At 42.6% G+C, this 22812-nt stretch overlaps 2 protein-coding genes across 2 annotated transcripts in view; both read right to left on the reverse strand.

Annotated features, from left to right (window-relative positions):
- Nucleotides 1-2841: 2841 nt before the first annotated feature.
- The window catches only part of LOC141901878 (ELKS/Rab6-interacting/CAST family member 1-like), a 237058-nt gene continuing 217087 nt past the window's right edge, over nucleotides 2842-22812 (reverse strand). Inside the window, exon 16 of the mRNA XM_074789418.1 lies at nucleotides 2842-2949. The gene's annotated coding sequence lies outside the window, so the exon portion shown is untranslated. The remainder of the gene's footprint in view (nucleotides 2950-22812) is intronic.
- Nucleotides 17057-21949, reverse strand: LOC141902127 (uncharacterized). Its single transcript, XM_074789766.1, has 8 exons — nucleotides 21869-21949; nucleotides 20579-21017; nucleotides 19961-20179; nucleotides 19460-19612; nucleotides 18984-19208; nucleotides 17910-18094; nucleotides 17626-17738; nucleotides 17057-17129 (listed from the first exon to the last, which is right to left on the reverse strand). The coding sequence occupies exons 1-8, from the start codon at nucleotides 21947-21949 to the stop codon at nucleotides 17057-17059; spliced, it is 1488 nt and encodes a 495-aa protein (XP_074645867.1).

The following is a 22812-nucleotide window of genomic DNA, read 5'->3' on the forward strand; positions in this document are numbered from 1 at the left end:
CTTTTTCCACACGCTAGCTAGACCTGTATTAATTCTGTTGATGCAAGAAATACCCGATTCAAGATTTGTTGCAAGTTTGGTAAAAAAACTGACCCCGTATGTAGCAGGTATACAATCGACAAACACACACATGACAGAACAATTGAAAATTAACAACAGCGAAAATTTCCTACAAATGATGCTGGACTTTGTCCACGGTACGAAAAAAGATGAACATTTATTCACCAACCCTAACTCACCAAGCGCTACTCTTACCCAATCAGGTCGTGTGTACGAAAATGTAGTTGCAAACACAGTTGCGCACCATTTGGCTCCGATCATGGCTACTTGGACATATTACTTTTTACACGGACTTGGTAAAAAGTTCTGGTCCGCGGTGAGAACATGTGTAGAAAAATCTAGCGGCAACGCGGGATTAGGCGCGATTAACGACGTCAGTGTCCAAGAAAGTTATAACCTTGGCACGAAAGAAAAATGTACCCTAGATAAGTGTACGAATAAAAATGTTCTGTACTCTCGTGGAATAGGCATGGTGACAAATTTTCAATCTACACCGATCGAGACTTGTCCGTTTCATGATAGAGACAGTGGCATAATTCAATGTGGATTGCACAAGAAAATCGACCACTCTTACATGTTAAAAGGTAGGCTAATAGACGAAATGAAATTTGCAACAAATGTCTGCACAAGAAACTTGGTCAAGGTTTACACAAAAATTTCTACATTAGAAATGATAGCCAGTACACAAGTGATTCTATGCGACTCCTAACTTCTTGCCATGGCAATCTAACCCAGCAAGCCGTTCTTAAATGGCTTACTCGTGAAAAGAAAACGAAGCAGCCGACTACAATTAAAGCATACATCTTCACCATCAAAAACCGGTTGATAAAGTTCATACGTTATGTGAGTATAAATTCGATTAACAATGCTTGTTACTGACCCGAAAGTGTATACTGATACTTCCTATTAACAGCACGGCGTGGAGAAATGTCGAATGACGGAGGTCGGGTTAAATCAAGTAATTGCGGAGTTAGATCGCATGTGTAAGTCCATGGGAAAAGAATATAAGAGGCGGCTCTATGAGGTTCATGATGCGCAGCGAGGTGAGTTTTCATGCTAGATATATAGTGCTTTCGAACGAATATAAATCTTTCATACAAATAACCTTTTTCTATACCCATGAAGGCCACCTTCTTGACGCCGCTGATATTAAAAAGATTTTGCAATGCGAAATTTCGGACACTGCTGTCAAACTCTTAACCGCCGAGAATTATGGAGTAACTCCAGAAGAGTACCGTCTCGTGAGGAACTTTCTATTGTTCGCCGTAACAATGTTGGGGGCTAGCCGACCCTCGCTTACAGTCGGTATTACATACAACAGGATTAAACGCGCGAAATTCGAAGAATCAACAGGGCTGCATACCATCAAGGTTGTTATGCATAAAACTACGTCAACACATGGTGCTGGATATATCCACTTAGAGCGAGTCCCGTTTACCTATCTTGAGACATTTGCGAGGAGATTTTGCAGGGATAAACCCGATGCTACTATATGGCGCATGACGGTACTCTCCTTCCACCGAATTATCTGAACAAGTATGTACATGAATTATCGTTAAACTTTGTATCAACACATTATAGTTGCACATGAATTATCGTTAAACTTTGTATCGACACATTATAGTTGCACATAAATTATCGTTAAACGTTGTATCAACACATTATAGTTGCACATGAATTATCGTTAAACTTTGTATCGACACATTATAGTTGCGCATGAAGTATCGTTAAACTTTGTACTCCGTCACTACCCCAACAAGTATGGACCCATTTAAATCATTGTAGAGCATGAACTAAAATATTGTTTTTCAGACCATTACGAGCGTTTGTTCAGCTTACAATACCGGACAAGCACGTGACACCAACGCTTCTTCGAAAATCGATAATGACTGCTATGAGTGATAGCGACGACAAAAGCCTAAAACATTTGGCCCGGTACATGCTTCACAATCCAACCACAGCCCAGCGCTACTACGACCTGGACAAAGGACCTCAAAAAACGATGGACGTCAGAAAAACCTTCCACAAATCCCTAGCGGTATGTACAAGTATAGAGACTTTGTGTAATTCAGTTGGTTCACCCATCTATACCATGTTTTTCTTGTAGATGGGCTCCGGCGTTTTTACAGCAGGACCGTCGTGTTCGCAGCCAGCTCCATTGGCAGAGCCAGCTCCATTGGCAGAGCCTCAGGCGAGTTCGCAGCCGGCTCCATTGGCAGAGCCTCAGCCAACAACGAATAATTCTGACTCAGCACCTGAACCAATGGAGGCAGAGACTTCACCTCCACAAGATGTAAGAACGTTAACATTTCTATTCCACATGATTCACAGTTCACAATAATCATTCATGTTACTGTCCTTTTCAGCATAATTCAAGTGATGATGAGCGTGGAGAAAGGCCGGTAGATATTCCTGTAAGTTCATCCACATAGGTTTCACTGAGTTCACTGTTTCCAACTAGTTTCTACATCATGATTCATCCGTATTTGTTCTTCTCTTATAGTCCATGCCCTGTCGAAAAAGAAAAAGATACAGCGACGAGGAAAAGAATCAAATCGCGAGTGCCTTCCGCTACTATGTACCAGCAGAAAAAATTCGAAAAATTGCCCGTAAGAACGAAGACATAAAGAAAATCATCAAGGCTTACCCAAACGGCGTCGAAAAGCTCAGACAATATTTGAGAAATTTCGATAAATAGATTTTCAATTCTGTGGAATTTCGTTTCGTTAAATATACCTTCGATTAGAATAGAATTTAATTCTTACCATATTTATTCTTGTGGTTGACGAGGAGTATAATTCATGCGAGGAAGGACGAGGATGCATCAGGAGACTTAGTATTTATTAAGGATGACTTGGTGAAGAGGATCGCATGCGAAAACAAGATCCACTACAAAGAGAAGAAAGCTTGTAAAAAAAGTATTATTTTGGGATTCGAACCTGATTGCCTTAAGCATGACCCTATCACTTTGGCTTATGGGCACGTATCTCTTGTCTCAAATCTAACATATTTACCCCTACCCTATCACTTTGGCTTATGGGCACGTGTATCCCAAGTAATATGTAATATTCTTGGGCTTGGCGAAGAGGGTGACAAGCTAAAAACGAGGAGACCATCACTAAAACACGATACATCATCAAAATGAAGGTTTGTAAGCATGTTAGGTTTGAAAAAAAAATTGAATAATTTCGGGACTCGAACCTGACTAGCGTAACCCTGACCCTATCGCTTTGGCTTATGGGCACGTATCTCTTGTCTCATATCTAACAATATTTACCCGTACCCTATCACTTTGGCTTATGGGCACGTATCTCTTATCTCTAGCTAACAACGTGTTTTAAGAAAATTTGCTCAAATTCAAACGTCCGAGGCTAAGCTTCAGGAGGTCGTACAGACTATTCGTCTCCGGCCCTTTGTTGGCCATCTTTGGGTGCCCAATGCTAAAATGTTGAGCAGTTTAACTGAACCCTTATAGAATACGCTACAAGGGCCTAAAAGTGGCCTTCGGGCGCTAGGGTTAAGCTTCCGAGTCTCTTTGGCTTATGCGCACGCGTAACTTTGACATTTTTTTGAACGAAATTTTAATGCCTTGGGCCCGTGTCCAGAGCGCTCAACATCGGTGCGATCGAACCCCTGGCCAAAATCGATATTATAGAACCCTGGTCCATAGCCCTGTGTACCGGCCTATAGAATCCTGTCGTTGTCTCCCTGCTTTTAAGGGGATTTCTAGACCCCTAAACATGCATCATTGCGTTCGGTCATATAAGGCACTTTTTTTTTCAAGCGTCCACGGCGCCCAAGCCCTGGGGTCTACCCCCTCGTGCCGCATATCCACGGATTCAGAATGACCCCCTCTATCTTCTAATATCTCTTTTTAACCGTTACGAGGTCGTTGATTTAAACGTGGTCGCGAAATATCGCTTTTTCGGGCCAAACTATTTATCGACCCCTTAACGCCCTACCCATATCTAAAACCGACCTTTTTCTCGTTCAGGGCGTTAATAGCTACCCGCTCCCGAAATTTCGAGTCGATTGGAGCAATTCTAAATTTTGAAAATTTTAGGGCTATTTTTTCGAAATTTCCATCGCTCATATCTCCGGAAGTATTTGAGCCAGGGGGCCAAATCTTTCAGAGGACATACCCTTAGGGCCCTTAAGTACGGGCACCGAGTTTCAAGTCTCTAAGTCCAGTACTTACGGACTTAGAGAAATTTAAAAAAATCGCTCGGCTTATGCGCACGTCCGACCTTTTTTTTTTGGGGGGTCATAACTCCGGAACCGCTTGACCGATTTTCGAATTTCCGGTCTCAAAATGAAGAAAAAGACTTGCTCTTTCAGATTCAATATTCAAATCAATCCCCTAATTAGCCCTAAAGAATTACCCCTACCCCTAAAGTTCGTAGCAAGTCGGTGAGATGGTGGTAGGGAACAACTAGCCCATAATTTTCGAAATAATATACAACAAATTTTTTTTTTCTAAAATGACTCTGGAGTCTTTATTTCTGGTCGTAGAGCCTTATTACCGGTTGGGTCGGATGAGGGACTCAAAACTCTAACTGCTCACGTTTACAGACCTAAATTCGGTGCAGGGAGTCCAAAAATATAGGACTTCCAAGATTTTGACAGATTTTGACATGGCTTATGTGCACGCGAAAAAAGGAATCCAAAAAGGAATCGCCATATATCTCAAAAACTATAAGTCGGATCGTAAAAATTCTTGCACCACGCGATTCTACATGCTCGAAATAACGGTACTAGGATGTTTTTTTGAGAAAATAACGACTGATAACAGCGTGCTCATAGGCCAAATTAGGGATATCATTAACGATAACCCTGAGCTGGGGGTTTCCTTACTTCCGGAGACGTTAGAGGAGATCCGAAGCCTGGAAAACTATCTTTGGGGTCCCATCAAGGTCCTGGCAGTGCTCGAATTTCGATAATAGGTGGCGTTAAGGACGTTCCCAAAAGCCAAATCATGGATATGAGACTTCACGAAAAATGATATAACTTTTTTTTGGCTAATAATATTTACACGAATTTATGTTTCCCGTATTCTAAGGAAAATTTTCTACGTCCCTGATACCATTAACATCACTTTCGAGCAAAAAAAAAAATTCAGAATTTGACTTTGTCATTTTTTGGACGAAATTTGGTTTTGAGCTAAGGGGTATCCCATTGGGATCCCCTTACTTGCGGTTGGTCTAGACCCTCAAAAACACCCCCTATCCAATGATAGGAACGACTTCTATCGACCCTATGAGTTGTATGCCGATCTGGGTCCCCTAAGTGCCCGAGGCCCATGGGCCAATCCGGGCCTCTATTTTAAAGCTTTTAAAGTCTAACGTTCACATAAGCCACTTCGGAAATTTATCAAACATATACGTTCTCATAAGCCATGCACGCGTGCTCATAAGCCTATGCACGCGTACGCATAAGCCACTTGGCTTATTTGCACGCGTGGTCTCAGGGTTGTTCGGCTTATATGCACGCGTGTTGGTATATGTGCACGTAAAACTCGGAAAAAAACACGATGACTTTGGCCCTAACCCTAACCGAAACAGAGGCAGTTCTATCTGCTTCCCAAAATCCATAAAGAACGCGAGAAGTGGACGGTACCCGATCGCGTACCGCCGGGGAGACCGATCGTCTCCGACTGCGGCTCCGAAACCTACGAAATTTCGGAATGGATCGACTACTATTTGCAGCCGATCGCCCGCGGTCACCCGTCGTACGTCAAAGATACCAACCACTTTCTAGATATTTTGGCCGGTAAACAATTTAGCGCCGATGCGTTACTCGTCACCATGGACATCGATTCGCTCTACACCAACATCCCCCACGAAGAGGGTATCGCCAGCATCCGACAAGCTCTCCGAGATAACCCGAACCCGGGACGCCCGGATGCCGAGCTGCTGAAACTACTCGAAATCAGCCTGAAGAAAAATGACTTTAACTTTAACGAAAACACATATTTACAGGTAAAAGGTACCGCAATGGGTAAGCGTTTTGCTCCTTCTTATGCCAATATCTTTGTAGCCGAATGGGAAAAAGAAGGTCTGTCCAGAAGCGAACTCCAACCATCGCTATACGCTCGGTTCATCGACGACATCTACATAGTTTGGGAACACGGCCGCGAAACGTTGATGCAATTCATCGACGTCCTACAAACAGTGAGCCGATCCATCAAACTCAAGTTCGAAATCAGCGACACCAGCGTCAACTTCCTGGACGTAACCACTTTCAAAGGCCCGCGATTCGAGACAAGTGGCACAGTAGACACCAAAGTCTACTTCAAACCAACCGATTCGCATCAATTACTACATCGATCCTCGTTTCACCCTAAACACACATTTTCCGGTATAGTTAAAAGTCAAATTCTCCGGTTCCGGCGCATCTGCAATAACGATTCGGACTTACACGCAGCGTCCGGAACCGTCCTTAAAGTACTCAGAGGTCGTGGCTACAAAGACCGCGAACTGCGACACATCAAAAGCCAAGCTCTACGGCACCACGCCGAACGAGATCTACGAGAACAACAACGGGCCGACGAACCGCCGAAAAAGCGTTTACCGCTTATCTTACCTCACTCCGAAGCCAACCGAACCCTAGCCCGTAACATCCGAACCAGATTTACGGAACTGGCTACGGCCACCGGCCGGTCTGACGAGGTAACCACGGTCACCGCCTACACCAAGCACAAGAGTCTCAAAGATCTCCTAACTTCGTCGCAGCTCAAACCCACGGAGCCACCCCCTCCCCGAGTCCCCTCTTCACCGCATCGTAACAGAAATACTTCCGTTGTTTCCAATTCTTCTATTTCCAGGTCTACTCAAAGAACTCCGTCAACCCGACGTCGAGGCACCGAGAAATGCAGAACACCGAGATGTCGTACGTGTCCACTCGTCCGAGAAACAACCGTTTGCCGCAGCCACAACAAAATGCACGCGATCCGCAGCACAATTAATTGCGCGACCCGTGAAATTGTATACTGCATCGAATGCACCAAGTGCAACATGCTGTACGTCGGCCAAACCGGAATGTCTCTACGAGAACGCGTCACTCATCACGTCTCACGCATCAGAACGAAGAATTCGACTCCAGTCTCGGACCACTTCAACCAAGTCGACCACACCCGCGAACACTTTCGGGTGTACGGTCTCCAACACCTACCAGGCTCCACGAGACCGATCCGCGAAGCAGCCGAACAAGACTGGATACGACGACTCGACACGAACACGCCCCGAGGCATGAACGTCCCGTAGACCGCCTCACTACAACAATTAACTCTCACTACTTTTTTACAGGGATAACCCGCTGCCCGTGCACTAGTGGGGTCTCCAAACCTTCGGTTTGGTCCCCTAACCTCTATCTCTAAACCTAACCTTAGCCCGTGCCAGGTTTCCCTCGTAAATTATCTTAACTGATTAATTATTAATCATCAATCTATTTGCAGAATCATCCTCCGTCGCCTGAAGCAGAAACCCGCTCAGAGACAGAGTACAAAACAAACTCCAAGATCACAAGCTCCACAGGAATCATCAACCTTTTATCTTTTAATTAGTTCTCTCTGCTTTACTTTGAAAACTCAATCGAAATTCAGTAAGTAAGAAGACAGACCAAATATCAGAAACAGTTAGAAAAATAAACAAAAGCGCGATATCGGGAACCGAACCCTAACCGCTAGTACAGACTGGTTGCCTGTCCCAGGACGATAGAAACCGGTAACCAGTCCACCGCTATTATCTATTTCGAAAATATGCGTCAGCACTGAGATTATATCATAGAAACACCCGAAAAGTATTAATTAATCTATTATAAATTTAGAAAGAAAGGGAATCTAGAATAGGTAAGAATATACTCAATTACTAAAACGGCGCGCCTGATCGGGACTCGAACCCGCGGCACCCGAATTAAGCTCCGGAGAATACTCGGGAACCGTACCCGCCGCTCCGAAATTAACCGCTAGTACTGACGGGTTGCCGGTGCCCCGCGTTAGATACCGGTAACCAGTCCACCGCTCTTATTTATTTTGAAAATATGCGTCGGCACTAAGATTATATCGTAGAAACATCTGAAAAGTACTATTGTATCCGTCAAAGATTCAGAATTAAAAGGAATCCAGAATAGGTAAAAAACATTTAGAATAGAACTATTCAATTACTAAACGGCGCCTGGTCGGGACTCGAACCCGCGGCACCCTAATTAACCTCCGTTTAATCTATAACGTTCGGTCGGGGACCTAACCCGCTACGTCCTAATTAACTATTATCGTATCTACGCGCCAACTCTTGGAACATACTCTATATAGATCCGGGTGTCAAGTTTCAAATTTCTCTAAAACAGACAGTTTATTTTCGGATAACAATTCTAATGAGATCGCTCAAAAGTATTAGTAGCTATATTCAAAAACCGCACTATAGGTTGTAGAAGTATAAGAAGTTTATAGGATAAATAATAGTCCACGGACATCAATCACTGTTTACAAGTCACTCATAATTAGTGACCGATCGGCCACCTGCGCCTCTTGACTAATTATCCGACTCAATTCTATACAAAATCGCAGTTACGACGCCTTCAAACTCATCAGTTTTTCTCAAAGAACACAGCCCAATATTCCCGATTCAAAAAGAGTTTTATATCACGTATATATTTCAACCTTCGGATTAAAGAAGAGATCATAGTGTTTTTGAACCACTCAAACTACGCAAGCTTAAACCGATTTACTGAATACCCGCGCTCCGGTCTGAATATATTTGTCACATGTTCAAGTTCACATAGCTTTACTCGATCCTAATAACTCTAAATAAGCGTAGTTTATCTAATAGAATTATATTTAAGAACTTAGAATTAAAACAGACGTATTAGTAAGACATTTCTATCAAAACTCGTCACCAATAATTAGGGCTAATTAACCACCCGCGCTCACTCAGTAATTTAGATCTTACGGGTTATAACTTCCTACTAAATCGCCGACGCCGCGCTGTCTAATTCATCCAATTTTCGGTAGAATACCGCGTAGATATTTCAAAATCCGCTCTTAAAAGCTTTAGAATACGGAGAAAACTTGATTAACTAAGAACCGGATTTCACCATTTACGACTATTTAGTATACACGCGTATATCGGAATACGCCTCGGCCGCGCACCGCTAATTAACGCATCTAAACTAATTAGGAATTAAGCAATTTTGAAACTGAACTCGGACATATTTCGAATATTCCGGTTCACGTATATTAATAATACATATTCTAGATTTCTCTTTATAGAAAACACCTTGAGTATTTATTAGGTTATATCGAAATAAACTTTTCAATTCTATATTAGACACGCCGTTCTTTAGATCTTTAGAACTATACATCAAAGCAAACTATTCAACAGCTAGATCAAGGGCCATAATTAGTGCTGTTTTCTAGTCACTCTGGATCAAAGGCATAATTAGTCAGACCCCTAGTTTGTCTATTAGCTTGATCACAGAAGTACAATTAGTCTAGATCACAAGGTCTCATATGGTCACTTAACTTCTAACTCAAATACTGTTCACTTGTTGCGCGCTGCGTGTATAAAAACCCGTGTCTAATCCTAGTTCAGCATGATTCCTGCACTGACACTGACGAAGGCAACCTCGCCGAAATATCTGTCAATGGAGCGATCTACTCGAAAGAAGAAACGACCACCAGCTGAGAAGACCAGCGAGGGCGGAGGACGCCCTGAGCGACACCAGCAACCCGGGATGTCGCCGAAAAATTACTATAGAGCTCTTCAAGTGGCGCACCACCTTGCCCAGTTGAGCTCTGGTCCGAAAGCGATTCGGAGGAAGAAGGACCATCTGAAGATGTTCCTGCGGCCGGCGGCTTGCACCGAAGCAGTAACGGTGCAGCTGCACGCTGCCGCGGACGTCTGGATGGAGACAGTTTCGAAAGAGCTGACCATCCATTACGCTGCCACATTTGTTCAGCTAATGGGTGATCCTCTGCCGGACTGTCTATCAGCACAGGATGTCGCCCTGACATGGGCCCGGAGGAATTTCGGCTCCCGTCTGAGCCCCGGAACGATCCGGCTTTTCAACATCGCGCTGGATTTGCGGTCGAAATTCCGCGGTCAGGCTCTGTCTGACAAACTCAGAAATGTCCTATCTAACCCACCTTCTTCCCCTTCTCATTTCAGGTCACACCACCAGGAGGCACCACCGGAGCCGAAGATTCGTCCGCCGCCGAGACCGAGCCGGAAGATTCGAAAGCCCGCGACGCCGAGGACGCCTGCACCAACCGCAGCCGCGCCCACCGCGCCCACCGCGCCCACAGCGCCTCCTTCTTTTTCTGATTCCAGGTCACCGAGAAGCTACGCGGATGTCACCAGGACGCCACCAACCAGAATGGCGCCACCACCGAGAAGTCCGATGCCGACGCCGCCGCCGCCACCAAGAAGTCCGACGCCACCGAGAAGTCCGACGCCGCCGCCTCGAAACCCGACGCCGCCGCCGCAGAGAACGCCGACCGCACCAACCAGCAGTCCGACGCCGTCTCTCTCTTCTTCTCTTTCCAGCTCTCCGTCTCATTACAGGTCACCAGGGCGCCTACTGCCAGCGCGAAGTCCGACGCCAGCACCGAGACCGATGGCGCCCCAGGAAGTTCGCCGTCATCCGAATACGGGTCGGAAGAAACAGGATTGGAGTCTGCCACCAACCCGGCGACCCATTCTGGTGATTGGTGACTCAAATCTGAGTAACATCACATCAAGCCGCCGTCCGGATGACGTCCAGATCGAGAGCTTCCCCGGCTGCAAGATAGCTCATCTCGCCGACCTGATCGATGCTGTACCGGAGCGCCGAGATCGCCCGGATACGGTGATCATCAGCGTCGGAATCAACAACCGCGACAACAACTTCGAAGCGACCGCCAAGAAGACCACACAGCGCCTGATCAACGCCGCAGTCAAGAAGTATCAGCACTCGTTCGTCCACTTCGTTCAACTTAACACGACCCGCGAACACCAGCAGTTCGCCCGGAAGTTCAACGAATTCCTCGAGATTCACGACGACGTCACCGCGATACCACCCATCGATGATCGACGCTTCAGAGTTGTTGGAGACGGGATCCACTGGAACCGTGGTACAGCTAACACCCTGCTGGACCACTGGCTCAGTGGTTTAAACTAAGTATTAGTGAGACCAACGGGTCCACTATTGGTGAGTTAAATCAACCGGAATTAACCAATGCTTCTCTGATTTCTTCCATTTCCAGGTCCGACGAACACGAAGAACCGGCACCAAACCAAGCGCGACGCGATCCGGTCACCGCTCTCGGGAGCCCGGTGGTCAACCTCACACGTTCACTCCGCCTAAGTCCGGCGCAACATCAGCTACTCCGAAAGGGCCTCACTTATTGCCCGACTCCAAAAATCGGTTCTGATGCCGCCGCGACCGAGCGCACCAAGGGAGTGTGCCGATTCAACCGGCTAGTGAAACTCGACCATCACTTCCGAGACAAACCGGACCGCGAGGCTCCGCGTTTCCGTCTGCCCAGCAGTTGGGCTCCGGATGAAATAGAACCAGTAATCGCCGGGTTCTGCAACGACGCGCACGAATTGGCTCAACAAACCAGGGATACGCGTCGCGTAAATGATAACCTCACTAAACAGGAACGCGAAGCCCTCCAGCAGCTGCGTGACAACACTAATATTGTCATCAAAGCCGCCGATAAGGGTTCCGCTACGGTTATCATGGACCGCGACGACTACGTCCACGAAGCCATGCGCCAACTAGCCGATCTCGAGTATTATCAGCCGCTGCAGCAACCGATCTTCGAACAGACCGGGGAAGAAATTCGCGAAATCATCGAAAATATGGCTCGACGAAAAATCATCCCGCTAAAAACCGCCGAATATCTATTACCGCCCGATAATCCGAAACAGAGGCAGTTCTATCTGCTTCCCAAAATCCATAAAGAACGCGAGAAGTGGACGGTACCCGATCGCGTACCGCCGGGGAGACCGATCGTCTCCGACTGCGGCTCCGAAACCTACGAAATTTCGGAATGGATCGACTACTATTTGCAGCCGATCGCCCGCGGTCACCCGTCGTACGTCAAAGATACCAACCACTTTCTAGATATTTTGGCCGGTAAACAATTTAGCGCCGATGCGTTACTCGTCACCATGGACATCGATTCGCTCTACACCAACATCCCCCACGAAGAGGGTATCGCCAGCATCCGACAAGCTCTCCGAGATAACCCGAACCCGGGACGCCCGGATGCCGAGCTGCTGAAACTACTCGAAATCAGCCTGAAGAAAAATGACTTTAACTTTAACGAAAACACATATTTACAGGTAAAAGGTACCGCAATGGGTAAGCGTTTTGCTCCTTCTTATGCCAATATCTTTGTAGCCGAATGGGAAAAAGAAGGTCTGTCCAGAAGCGAACTCCAACCATCGCTATACGCTCGGTTCATCGACGACATCTACATAGTTTGGGAACACGGCCGCGAAACGTTGATGCAATTCATCGACGTCCTACAAACAGTGAGCCGATCCATCAAACTCAAGTTCGAAATCAGCGACACCAGCGTCAACTTCCTGGACGTAACCACTTTCAAAGGCCCGCGATTCGAGACAAGTGGCACAGTAGACACCAAAGTCTACTTCAAACCAACCGATTCGCATCAATTACTACATCGATCCTCGTTTCACCCTAAACACACATTTTCCGGTATAGTTAAAAGTCAAATTCTCCGGTTCCGGCGCATCTGCAATAACGATTCGGACTTACACGCAGCGTCCGGAACCGTCCTTAAAGTACTCAGAGGTCGTGGCTACAAAGACCGCGAACTGCGACACATCAAAAGCCAAGCTCTACGGCACCACGCCGAACGAGATCTACGAGAACAACAACGGGCCGACGAACCGCCGAAAAAGCGTTTACCGCTTATCTTACCTCACTCCGAAGCCAACCGAACCCTAGCCCGTAACATCCGAACCAGATTTACGGAACTGGCTACGGCCACCGGCCGGTCTGACGAGGTAACCACGGTCACCGCCTACACCAAGCACAAGAGTCTCAAAGATCTCCTAACTTCGTCGCAGCTCAAACCCACGGAGCCACCCCCTCCCCGAGTCCCCTCTTCACCGCATCGTAACAGAAATACTTCCGTTGTTTCCAATTCTTCTATTTCCAGGTCTACTCAAAGAACTCCGTCAACCCGACGTCGAGGCACCGAGAAATGCAGAACACCGAGATGTCGTACGTGTCCACTCGTCCGAGAAACAACCGTTTGCCGCAGCCACAACAAAATGCACGCGATCCGCAGCACAATTAATTGCGCGACCCGTGAAATTGTATACTGCATCGAATGCACCAAGTGCAACATGCTGTACGTCGGCCAAACCGGAATGTCTCTACGAGAACGCGTCACTCATCACGTCTCACGCATCAGAACGAAGAATTCGACTCCAGTCTCGGACCACTTCAACCAAGTCGACCACACCCGCGAACACTTTCGGGTGTACGGTCTCCAACACCTACCAGGCTCCACGAGACCGATCCGCGAAGCAGCCGAACAAGACTGGATACGACGACTCGACACGAACACGCCCCGAGGCATGAACGTCCCGTAGACCGCCTCACTACAACAATTAACTCTCACTACTTTTTTACAGGGATAACCCGCTGCCCGTGCACTAGTGGGGTCTCCAAACCTTCGGTTTGGTCCCCTAACCTCTATCTCTAAACCTAACCCTAACCCTAACCATCTAAAACCTTAACCCTAACCCTCTAATCACTAAACCCTAACCCTCTAAACACTAAACCCTAGCCTCTAAACCCTAACCCTCTAAAACCTAAACCTCTAAACACTAAACCCTAACCCTCTAATCACTAAACCCTAACCCTCTAAAACCTAAACCCCTAACCCCGTAAACCCTAAACCCTAACCCTCTAAAACCTAACCCTGTAAACCCTAAACCCTCTAAAACCTAACCCTATAAACACTAAACCCTAACCCTCTAAACACTAAACCCTCTAAATTCTCTCTAAAACCTTATCCCTAAACCCCCATTGAAACCTAACCCGCTAAACACTAAACCCTAACCCCCTAAACCCTAACCCTCTGAACACTAAAACCCGCTAAAATCTAACTCTCTAATCCCTGAACACTAAACCCTAGCCCCCTAAGCCCTAGCCCCCAAAACCCTAACCCTCTAATCACTAAACCCTAACCCCGTAAACCCTAACCCTCTAAAACCTAACCCCGTAAACCCTAACCCTCTAAACCCTATAAACACTAAACCTCTAAACACTAAACCCTAACCCTCTAATCACTAAAACCTAACCCTCTAAACACTAAACCCTAGCCCCCTAAAACCAAACCCTCTAAAACCTAAACCTCTAAACACTAAACCCTAACCTCTAATCATTCAACCCTAACCCTCTAAACACTAAATCCTAGCCCCCAAAACCCTAACCCTCTTAAACCTAAACCTCTAAACACTAAACCCTAACTCTCTAAACACTTACCCTCTGAACACTAAACCCTAACCCTCTTAACACTAAACCCTAGCCCCCTAAACCCTAACCCCTCTAAAACCTAACCCCGTAAACCCTAAACCCAAACCCTCTAAAACCTAACCCTATAAACACTAAACCCTAACCCTCTAAACACTAAACCCTAACCCTCTAAACACTAAACCCTAGCCCCCTAAACCCTACCCCTCTAAAACCTAAACCTCTAAACACTAAACCCTAGCCCCCTAAACCCTAACCCTCTAAAACCTAAACCTCTAAACACTAAACCCTAACCCTCTAAACACTAACCCTCTGAACACTAACCCTCTTAACACTAAACCCTAACCCCCTAAACCCTAGCCCCCTAAACCCTAACCCCCTAACCCCGTAAACCCTAAACCCTAAAAACCACTAAACCCTAACCCTCTAACTCTCTAAACCCTGAACCCTCTAATTGCTCTCTAACCCTTTGAACACTAAACCCCCTAAACCCTAACCCTCTTAACCCTAACCCTCTAAACACTAAACCCTAACCCCCTAAACCCTAACCCCTAAACCCTAACCCTCTAAAACCTAAACACTAAACCCCTGAACACTCTAAACCCAAACCCTTTAAAACCTAAATCTATAAAATTTAACCCTTTAAAAACTAAACCCTAACCCCGTAAACCCTAACCATATGAAACCTAACGCTCTAAACCCCCAAACACCACTCCTCTAATATAATGGGAAATAAATAGTTCGTTGCTTTGTTTATATAGAATCGCAGACAATAACGCGATTCTTTGCGATCTAATTTTAAAATAAGCTTAGCAGTCCGGTACTCGTTATATTAAAGGTATTTGAAGAAAAAGAACGAAAGTGGATTAAACATGTGTGCGAAACGAAGGGGTGTAGGGAGGGGTACGTCACTATCGATGGCAATGAAAAGCTTCATCGGGCAATGTGTGCAGCGGATAGCCAAGTACATTTTGACGATACAAACTCAATCAGAACAATCATAACATGTCAGAATGACCCTTCATATGGCGGGAAACACAAACCCTCGTCAAGGTAGGTGTCAGCTCTGATCACTTCAACTCTTACGATGAATTCTCGATGATAGTTTATTTACGGGCGTAGGCTATAACATGCTCGTACATTTAGGTTGCCCTATCATTGAAAACATCAGCAAAACGTATACCTGTTAATTTAAAGTTACTTAATATCAATAGGTTCTGTAACGAACATAGACCAATGGAAGAGAAAAAGCTGACAGACAAACCCAATAAAGACGACCATACAAAACGACCTGAAAGACAGACGCGGATTCCATTATATCTCAAAGGTACATGAAAATTAACGCTAGGTTTATACTCATAGGGTCAGCGACAATTCAAGATGTTTTTGATTTATATTTTTAATTACAATCTGTTACTATTAAAGAATATATTTAAATGTTTGCATGTATATAAATATAAATTCAAGGTTAATTCAATACAACCTAAGAACATATTTAATATTTCAACCCTCTAGTAACCCTCTAATGACAATACTAATCCTATGACTTCACTGACCATGTAATGATACTGAACATGTGACACTCTCGAACACAAGAACCCTCTCTTATGCTCCAACGCTATTGACAATATAACCCTATTACCTTCCCTGACACAACAACCCTATGATCCTATGACCCTCTCTGACCCTACGTTTAACTATACCCCCAGTATGGTTATGGTCAATGTCAGGGATTTACTTTAAACAATGATTCTGACCCTGTAAACAGGGTTTTATTTCTTTCGTTGCGATTCATATAGTAACGAAATCGATATTGTTTACAGATTATGTACACGATGTTAAACGTGCGCGAAATATGTTACTTGTGGATGAATCCGTCGCTGAATTAGGATGCAAAGATAGAGTACAGAAATTGAATAAGTTTTACTCTACTACTGCCGGTATGTTTGCTGCGATAAAACCTTGTGGAATCGTCGTCAGAATGGTTGAGATGTTTTCGCATGAAAGTATAACACAGGCTTTCCTTTTCTTACATGAAACATATGTGAGAAATGGATATAAAGATTACTTGAGATACGTCGGTTATGATCGTTGCTGTGAGTTGCATCCATTTTTGTGCCGACTAGCCAAAGACGGTGTTGTTGAAGCATCCGAATTGTTGGAGAACACCAAGTTTTTGGTGGATATTTTCCATGTTGTGAAACACACGAAGCCTACATGCATGCCTCTCGATGGGCCTCAATGTAAATACCATCCTAATTTAGATGCATTTCAAGATATCGCCGGCACGAATACAGAAAGTTGCGAACAGGGTTTCGTTCGATTGAATCGATACAAAGCGGCAACTAGATACATGACCAGGAATAAAAGGAAATTATTTTTCAACTTGATTAATAATGACTTTACCGAGAGACTTGAAAAAAGATTAAAACTTGTATAAAACATGTGTAAAACGCGTTTCACACCGTATGTTTATTACTTTTCTAAACTGATAAAGATATTAGTATAAACGAGGAGATTTTTCTAAGCTTTTGGCTACATATTCCAATGGTCGTTTTATTGAAGCTTGAGACCTGAAATTTGATAGAAAAATGTTGTATTATACAGAACTAGTAACATGTTATGTTATGTTGTAATCACAGCAATGAGATTTGCTCATTATAGGTTATTTTAGCTGATGTTTGTCTCATTTCAGCCCAACATTAATGAAGGAGTTGATACCCGGCATTACTTTTTCCGAATCCTTATAGTTTCTGAAATATTGAACTGTAAACTGTCTAATAGGGGGGGGGGGGGGGGGGGTTACAAAGCTAATCCCGCTAAAACCAATTTCAAACGTCTTCTCTGGGATTAAAGATGTAGTTGACACGAAAATAGATGTGAATATAAACTTAAATCATAGCTCCAATGAAAATATATATATTCCCATTGTAATGTTACGATGTAAATAAGGATATACTTTTGAGATATTTTCAAGAAATGGTAAGTGGATAAGTAACTTCAGTTTAAATTCTAATGTGTACCGGTAATTATATTCGGATGGGCAAATATATAAACAGATACACTTACTGTTGTTCCAAAGGCACTTTTGATGCTGACAAGCTGTTAACATACTCTGATCTTGTCACTTTCAACGAAGTTAACATCTCATCTTCTATGTTTTCCGTTTTGAGAAAACTTATCTGAAAAGAGATCAATCATAATTGTATATCAATATATATGTACAGAGAGGAATGAAAGGGTCATAAATATTTTAATGGACCCATGTATACAAATATATTGTGTTTGTATATCACGCGACAAACTGAAAGAATATTTTTTGCCTAGAACTAAGAATTGTTTAAAATGCCTACCTTATCAGTAGCAATGTTTATGGTGCCGGCATTTCGGTTCTCAAGCATTTGGAATATTTCTTTAATCTTATTCTTCCCCCCATTTACTTTGAATGCCGACTTCTTTTGCATCGCACTCATGATTACCTCTCTCCCTTGATTTAATATGACAATTTTCATGAGTCGTTGGTTCGTTTCGGTGATACCTTTAGTAAAACAATATTTAGATAATTGTTTGACGTATACGAAATAGTCGATGCGTGTACAAATGAAAAGCAAAAAAACAAAATCTGGATTTTCCCGGAAAACTCAATCTAAAAATCTTATAATCTTTCTATTATGAGACCAAAAATGAAAAATAGTGGTTTTTCTCGGGAAATGCACATCTTTATATCCCTCTAGTTATCATATAGGCCTATAGCTCCCATTTTATGTTGCGGTACCGTGGAATTCCGCGTAAACATAATTATTCTAACATAATTATTTTTATCAAGACATTATATTAGGACGACTGTCGAAATTAATTTTTGCTTTTATTCAAAAGCCGATAAGGCTAGCCTGTATACCTATATACCTGTACAAATATAACATATTTTACATTATTCTACCGATTGATAATCTATTAGTGAAAGTTACACTTTTACCATTAATCTAGTAGTTTAAAAAAACAACAAATACGTGCGTTTTCATAATTGATAATCATTTACCATCGTATGTTTTACAGTCATTTTTAATAATGAAGCTTCAATTTGTACAACCTACTACGCTTCTTCAATTACACAAAATCTACTCCGGAATGAAGGCCAGTATACGCCAAACGTGATTTAAGTTCAGGACACTGTTACAGGATCCGATTGACCGATTGCCCGGGATAAGCATATTCTCAATAAGGCAAGTTAGTGTCAATAGTTCTATCGATTAGGACGAGGTACCTTTTCTACAGCCAGGGTTTGATGTAGCCTACGTCTTAAATTTTTTGACCGTCCATGTGGAGTAGTCCCGAGTGCATCGTCGACATAATGTTACATCACTCAGAAAAGTCCAAGGTGACTTGTGAGGAACTGTTATTGCGTTTATCTAAGTAACGTATCTTACCATCCGGGATTAAGACTGGCGGCGAATCATTTTCCATTCCCACCACAGTCGCGACATGGTCAATGCATAGCGAAACAATTTCTACCGAAGCCCTGATCACTTCCGATCTGATTGTGTTCCTCTCGTGATCAAGCTGTTCATCATCACCGTCATAGAAGATGTTGAATAGTAGTTGTATCGCTGGGCAAAGACGAAGTACCTGTCCCTTGCCTTTTGAGTAAAGCGCTGTTAATATGAAAGCAATATCAAATTAATTTTTCTTTAATGATTTTGTGGTAATATGTTAAACCGTAAAGTATGATCAATATTCAAATCGTATAGAACACTTGCTGATTAATTTGCTATGACATTATCATTTGCAAGTAGGTGAATTTGTTATTTTCTTTGTTTTCAACAGCTGGAAATACCTGAAGACTTGAAAGTACTCCTCGCTACTAAAATATAACTATAATATAATTTATTAGATTTAAACTCACCACTTAGCAGGTTGTTGGCCAAACAATTCGATTTCAATTTTTGTTGAAATTTATCATAAATGTCCGAAACTTCGTTATCTGTATCTGTGTCTATTCTGTACAAGGTCACATCATTGTCACCGTTGTGCAGTACTTGTTTACTGAATGCCTCGCCTACATTTAGTGAAACATTTATAAATCAAAAATTTGAAAAATATAGGAGGTACTTTTTAGGACTAGAATAAAAACATATAATGATCTTAATAAAAAACAAATTTTTTATTTTCAATACGTAAAAATACACTTCCAAGTAAAGAGTTAATTTAGAATTTTCAAAAAATATAATGAAAACTAATTGAACTATTACAACGATTTAGCAATTCACGATATTCCGCTCCAAAACACGTTTTGTGCGATGAGGAACAAGTGACCAACATCAGTCACGAATCAGAACATTAAACTGACCCGTTTCCCGTCTACATAGCAACATTTCATAAAACCGGCAACTATCTATTTACTTACATAAACGCTCAATGAAGACATCTCCGGTATCATCGTCCGTACACTTTAAATCTTCGAATGTGTTGAATTTCGGCTTAGGAAATAACCAAAGAAATCTTGATGTGAGACCTTTGTCAATATTTTGCTTCTCCGTTATTAATGAATATGCCGTACTTGGCTGTGTCATCCCAAATATCGATAGGCCGGTGGTTTCCATTGTAAAATTAGCTTTTTCACCAACTGTAAAATAGATACCGGCATTATTATCTTTTATGTTGAGCATGTTTATGTTAAAAATGAGAATTTCTAACAATACAACCGGTGGGTGTCTACAAAATTGGCGTAGCCAATGTTCTTGTTGTTAGTAAATTTTGTGTATCAATAGACAAATGGTTACTAGTGGGCTCATGTGTTTTGATTATGTTCAATGACTTTAATAGGTGGCAGCTTCCCTGGCCTGGACACTGAGAGGTGACGACTATTGACTTGTTGCCGCGATCTGGACTGGTCCGGACACAAGTATGATTTAACTTTTATATGGTTTATCTTATTTATTGAATTGAACCTGCAGTGAATAGGCTTAAATTATTTGGATGAATCCAGAAATGACCTTACCCGTTTTCCTTGTCCAGGAATTACCGTTATACATTTGTAATATTCTTGAAAATTCGTTTGTTTCTAACAATCCCTTGCTTCCGCTGTATATATTTATTTGCGTTAAGAAATTTGTTAATTCATCTTGTAGGGCAAATGCTTTTCCGTTGTTTTCGGCCATCAAGGCGCCCATTTTTTCAAAACTTTGATCGTCTAATGTCCAGATAACAGATTTAACGTCTGGTCTTGACTCTTCCACCTTGTTTTTGATCATTTTTAGTACTTTACTCATCAGCCTATACACTGTTGACTTCCCTGACCCAGTCGGGGTGCAAACGGCAAGCCAGTTGATAGCCGGTTCTTCCCACATGGTGTTTGAAACTTTGACGATCGCGTTACTACATATATATGATGATATGCCTAATAACCCAAAAAGTACTGACGAATCGGGTACGTTCATCTTATCTGCAAGAAATTTACAACCCTGCAACAAAATAAAATAGAATCATTTTTTTAGAATTACTTTTTGTTATAGGCCTAGGCCTATAATGAAATGAACTTCATAAAATATTATTCTAATACTGTTATACTTTGTTCAGAGGTTAGGGCTCAACCGCATTCCTAAATTCACGAGAAAAAGGTTAAATATTCATTGACTTGAATATGGAAGAAATGTATCTTTTTATGATTTATACCCTAGAAATTTATTGCTCAATTTCTTGTAAATTATATCCTAGCTATTCAATGACAAGGGTTAAATTTTCAAATTCCTGGAGCGGGGTGTTTTTGAGTCATGCAGGGCATGTTTTTGAGAAAAATTATAGGTTACCAGGGCTGTTAGGAAGTCTACTGACTAAAAAATCTAATCAATAATTAGGCCTAGACCTAGCCTTAGATCTATAGGCCAACCATGTTGACGATATTAATGATGACTATTTCCGCGATTTAAATTATTGTTGTTATGAAATAGGCTTAGCCTAACTAGAAAACCGAAGAATAATTTTGTATGAAATAATGGTAATCTCTTTGACGCGACGGGTAATACAGGCGGACTCTGTGTTGGTATAAACAGACAAATAAGAGGCCTCTACAGGGACACATTTACGTCATTTCAAACGGTGAAATGGTTAACGACTTCCACTACATATTTATTAAATAGACCTATTCCAACTGCATAATGTAGACAATAGTGCGGCATACATAGCCATTGAGCTATATATCCATACGATGCAAGGAAATAGCATATGTTATGGAAAAGGTGCATGAATTACGAATTAATTCTGTTGCTAAATGCAGGCCTTAAGTATTTGATATGGTTGGCTAAAGTTTACTTACCTCTTCCAGCTTCGTTGGGAAAACATTCCAGCGTATTTCTTTCTCCCAACATTTATTTAAATAAGCTAATCTAGATTCCATGTTGAAATGATTGAATGGGATCAGCTTTTTATGTTTTGATGATAAAAGTCGTTGTGTTACTACGCAACAAATGACTGTTCCCTAAATAAATTAGTTAATTTCCGTGGTAACGGATCAAAATCCTTATAACATTATTCACTGTACACGATTTTTGGAATGAGATTTCCAGAAATTTCCAGAAAAATCCGGAATTTATTTTCCGGAATTCCATTTGACCCCCCCCCTGCGATAATGAGATTTCTAGAATTTTCCGGAAATTTCTGGAATTATTTGTTTAAATTGTAACACCACGATTTTTGGAATGAGATTTCCGGAAATTTCCAGAAAAATCTGGAATTTATTTTCCGGAATTCCATTTGACCCCCCCTCCCTGCGATAATGAGATTTCTAGAATTTTCCGGAAATTTCTGGAATTATTTGTTTAAATTGTAACACCACGATTTTTGGAATGAGATTTCCGGAAATTTCCAGAAAAATCCGGAATTTATTTTCCGGAATTCCAAGTGACCCCCCCCCTGCGATAATGAGATTTCTAGAATTTTCCGGAAAATTCTGGAATTATTTGTTTAAATTGTAAGACCCCTCCTTAGATTTTTCCGGAAATTTCTAAATGATTCCGGAAATTGAGAGAATGTCAGAAACCGCACCATTATGCACGATCGTCATCGGTGTCATCACCAACATCGGAGGGAAAGGGTTCTTCGTCTTCAACTTCAGATCCTGTTTCAGTGACAGTAAATAAATCCATTTCTGTTTCACGAAGAAACGACATGAAAATGGCAATAAGCGAATACATCAATTTCCAGCATTAATTCCACGATACTGTCCCAGAGAGACTCTACGTACAGAACTGAAAGATACAA

The sequence above is a fragment of the Tubulanus polymorphus genome, chromosome 3 (genome assembly GCF_964204645.1).
Source record: "Tubulanus polymorphus chromosome 3, tnTubPoly1.2, whole genome shotgun sequence".
In the NCBI taxonomy this organism is placed as follows: domain Eukaryota; kingdom Metazoa; phylum Nemertea; class Palaeonemertea; order Tubulaniformes; family Tubulanidae; genus Tubulanus; species Tubulanus polymorphus.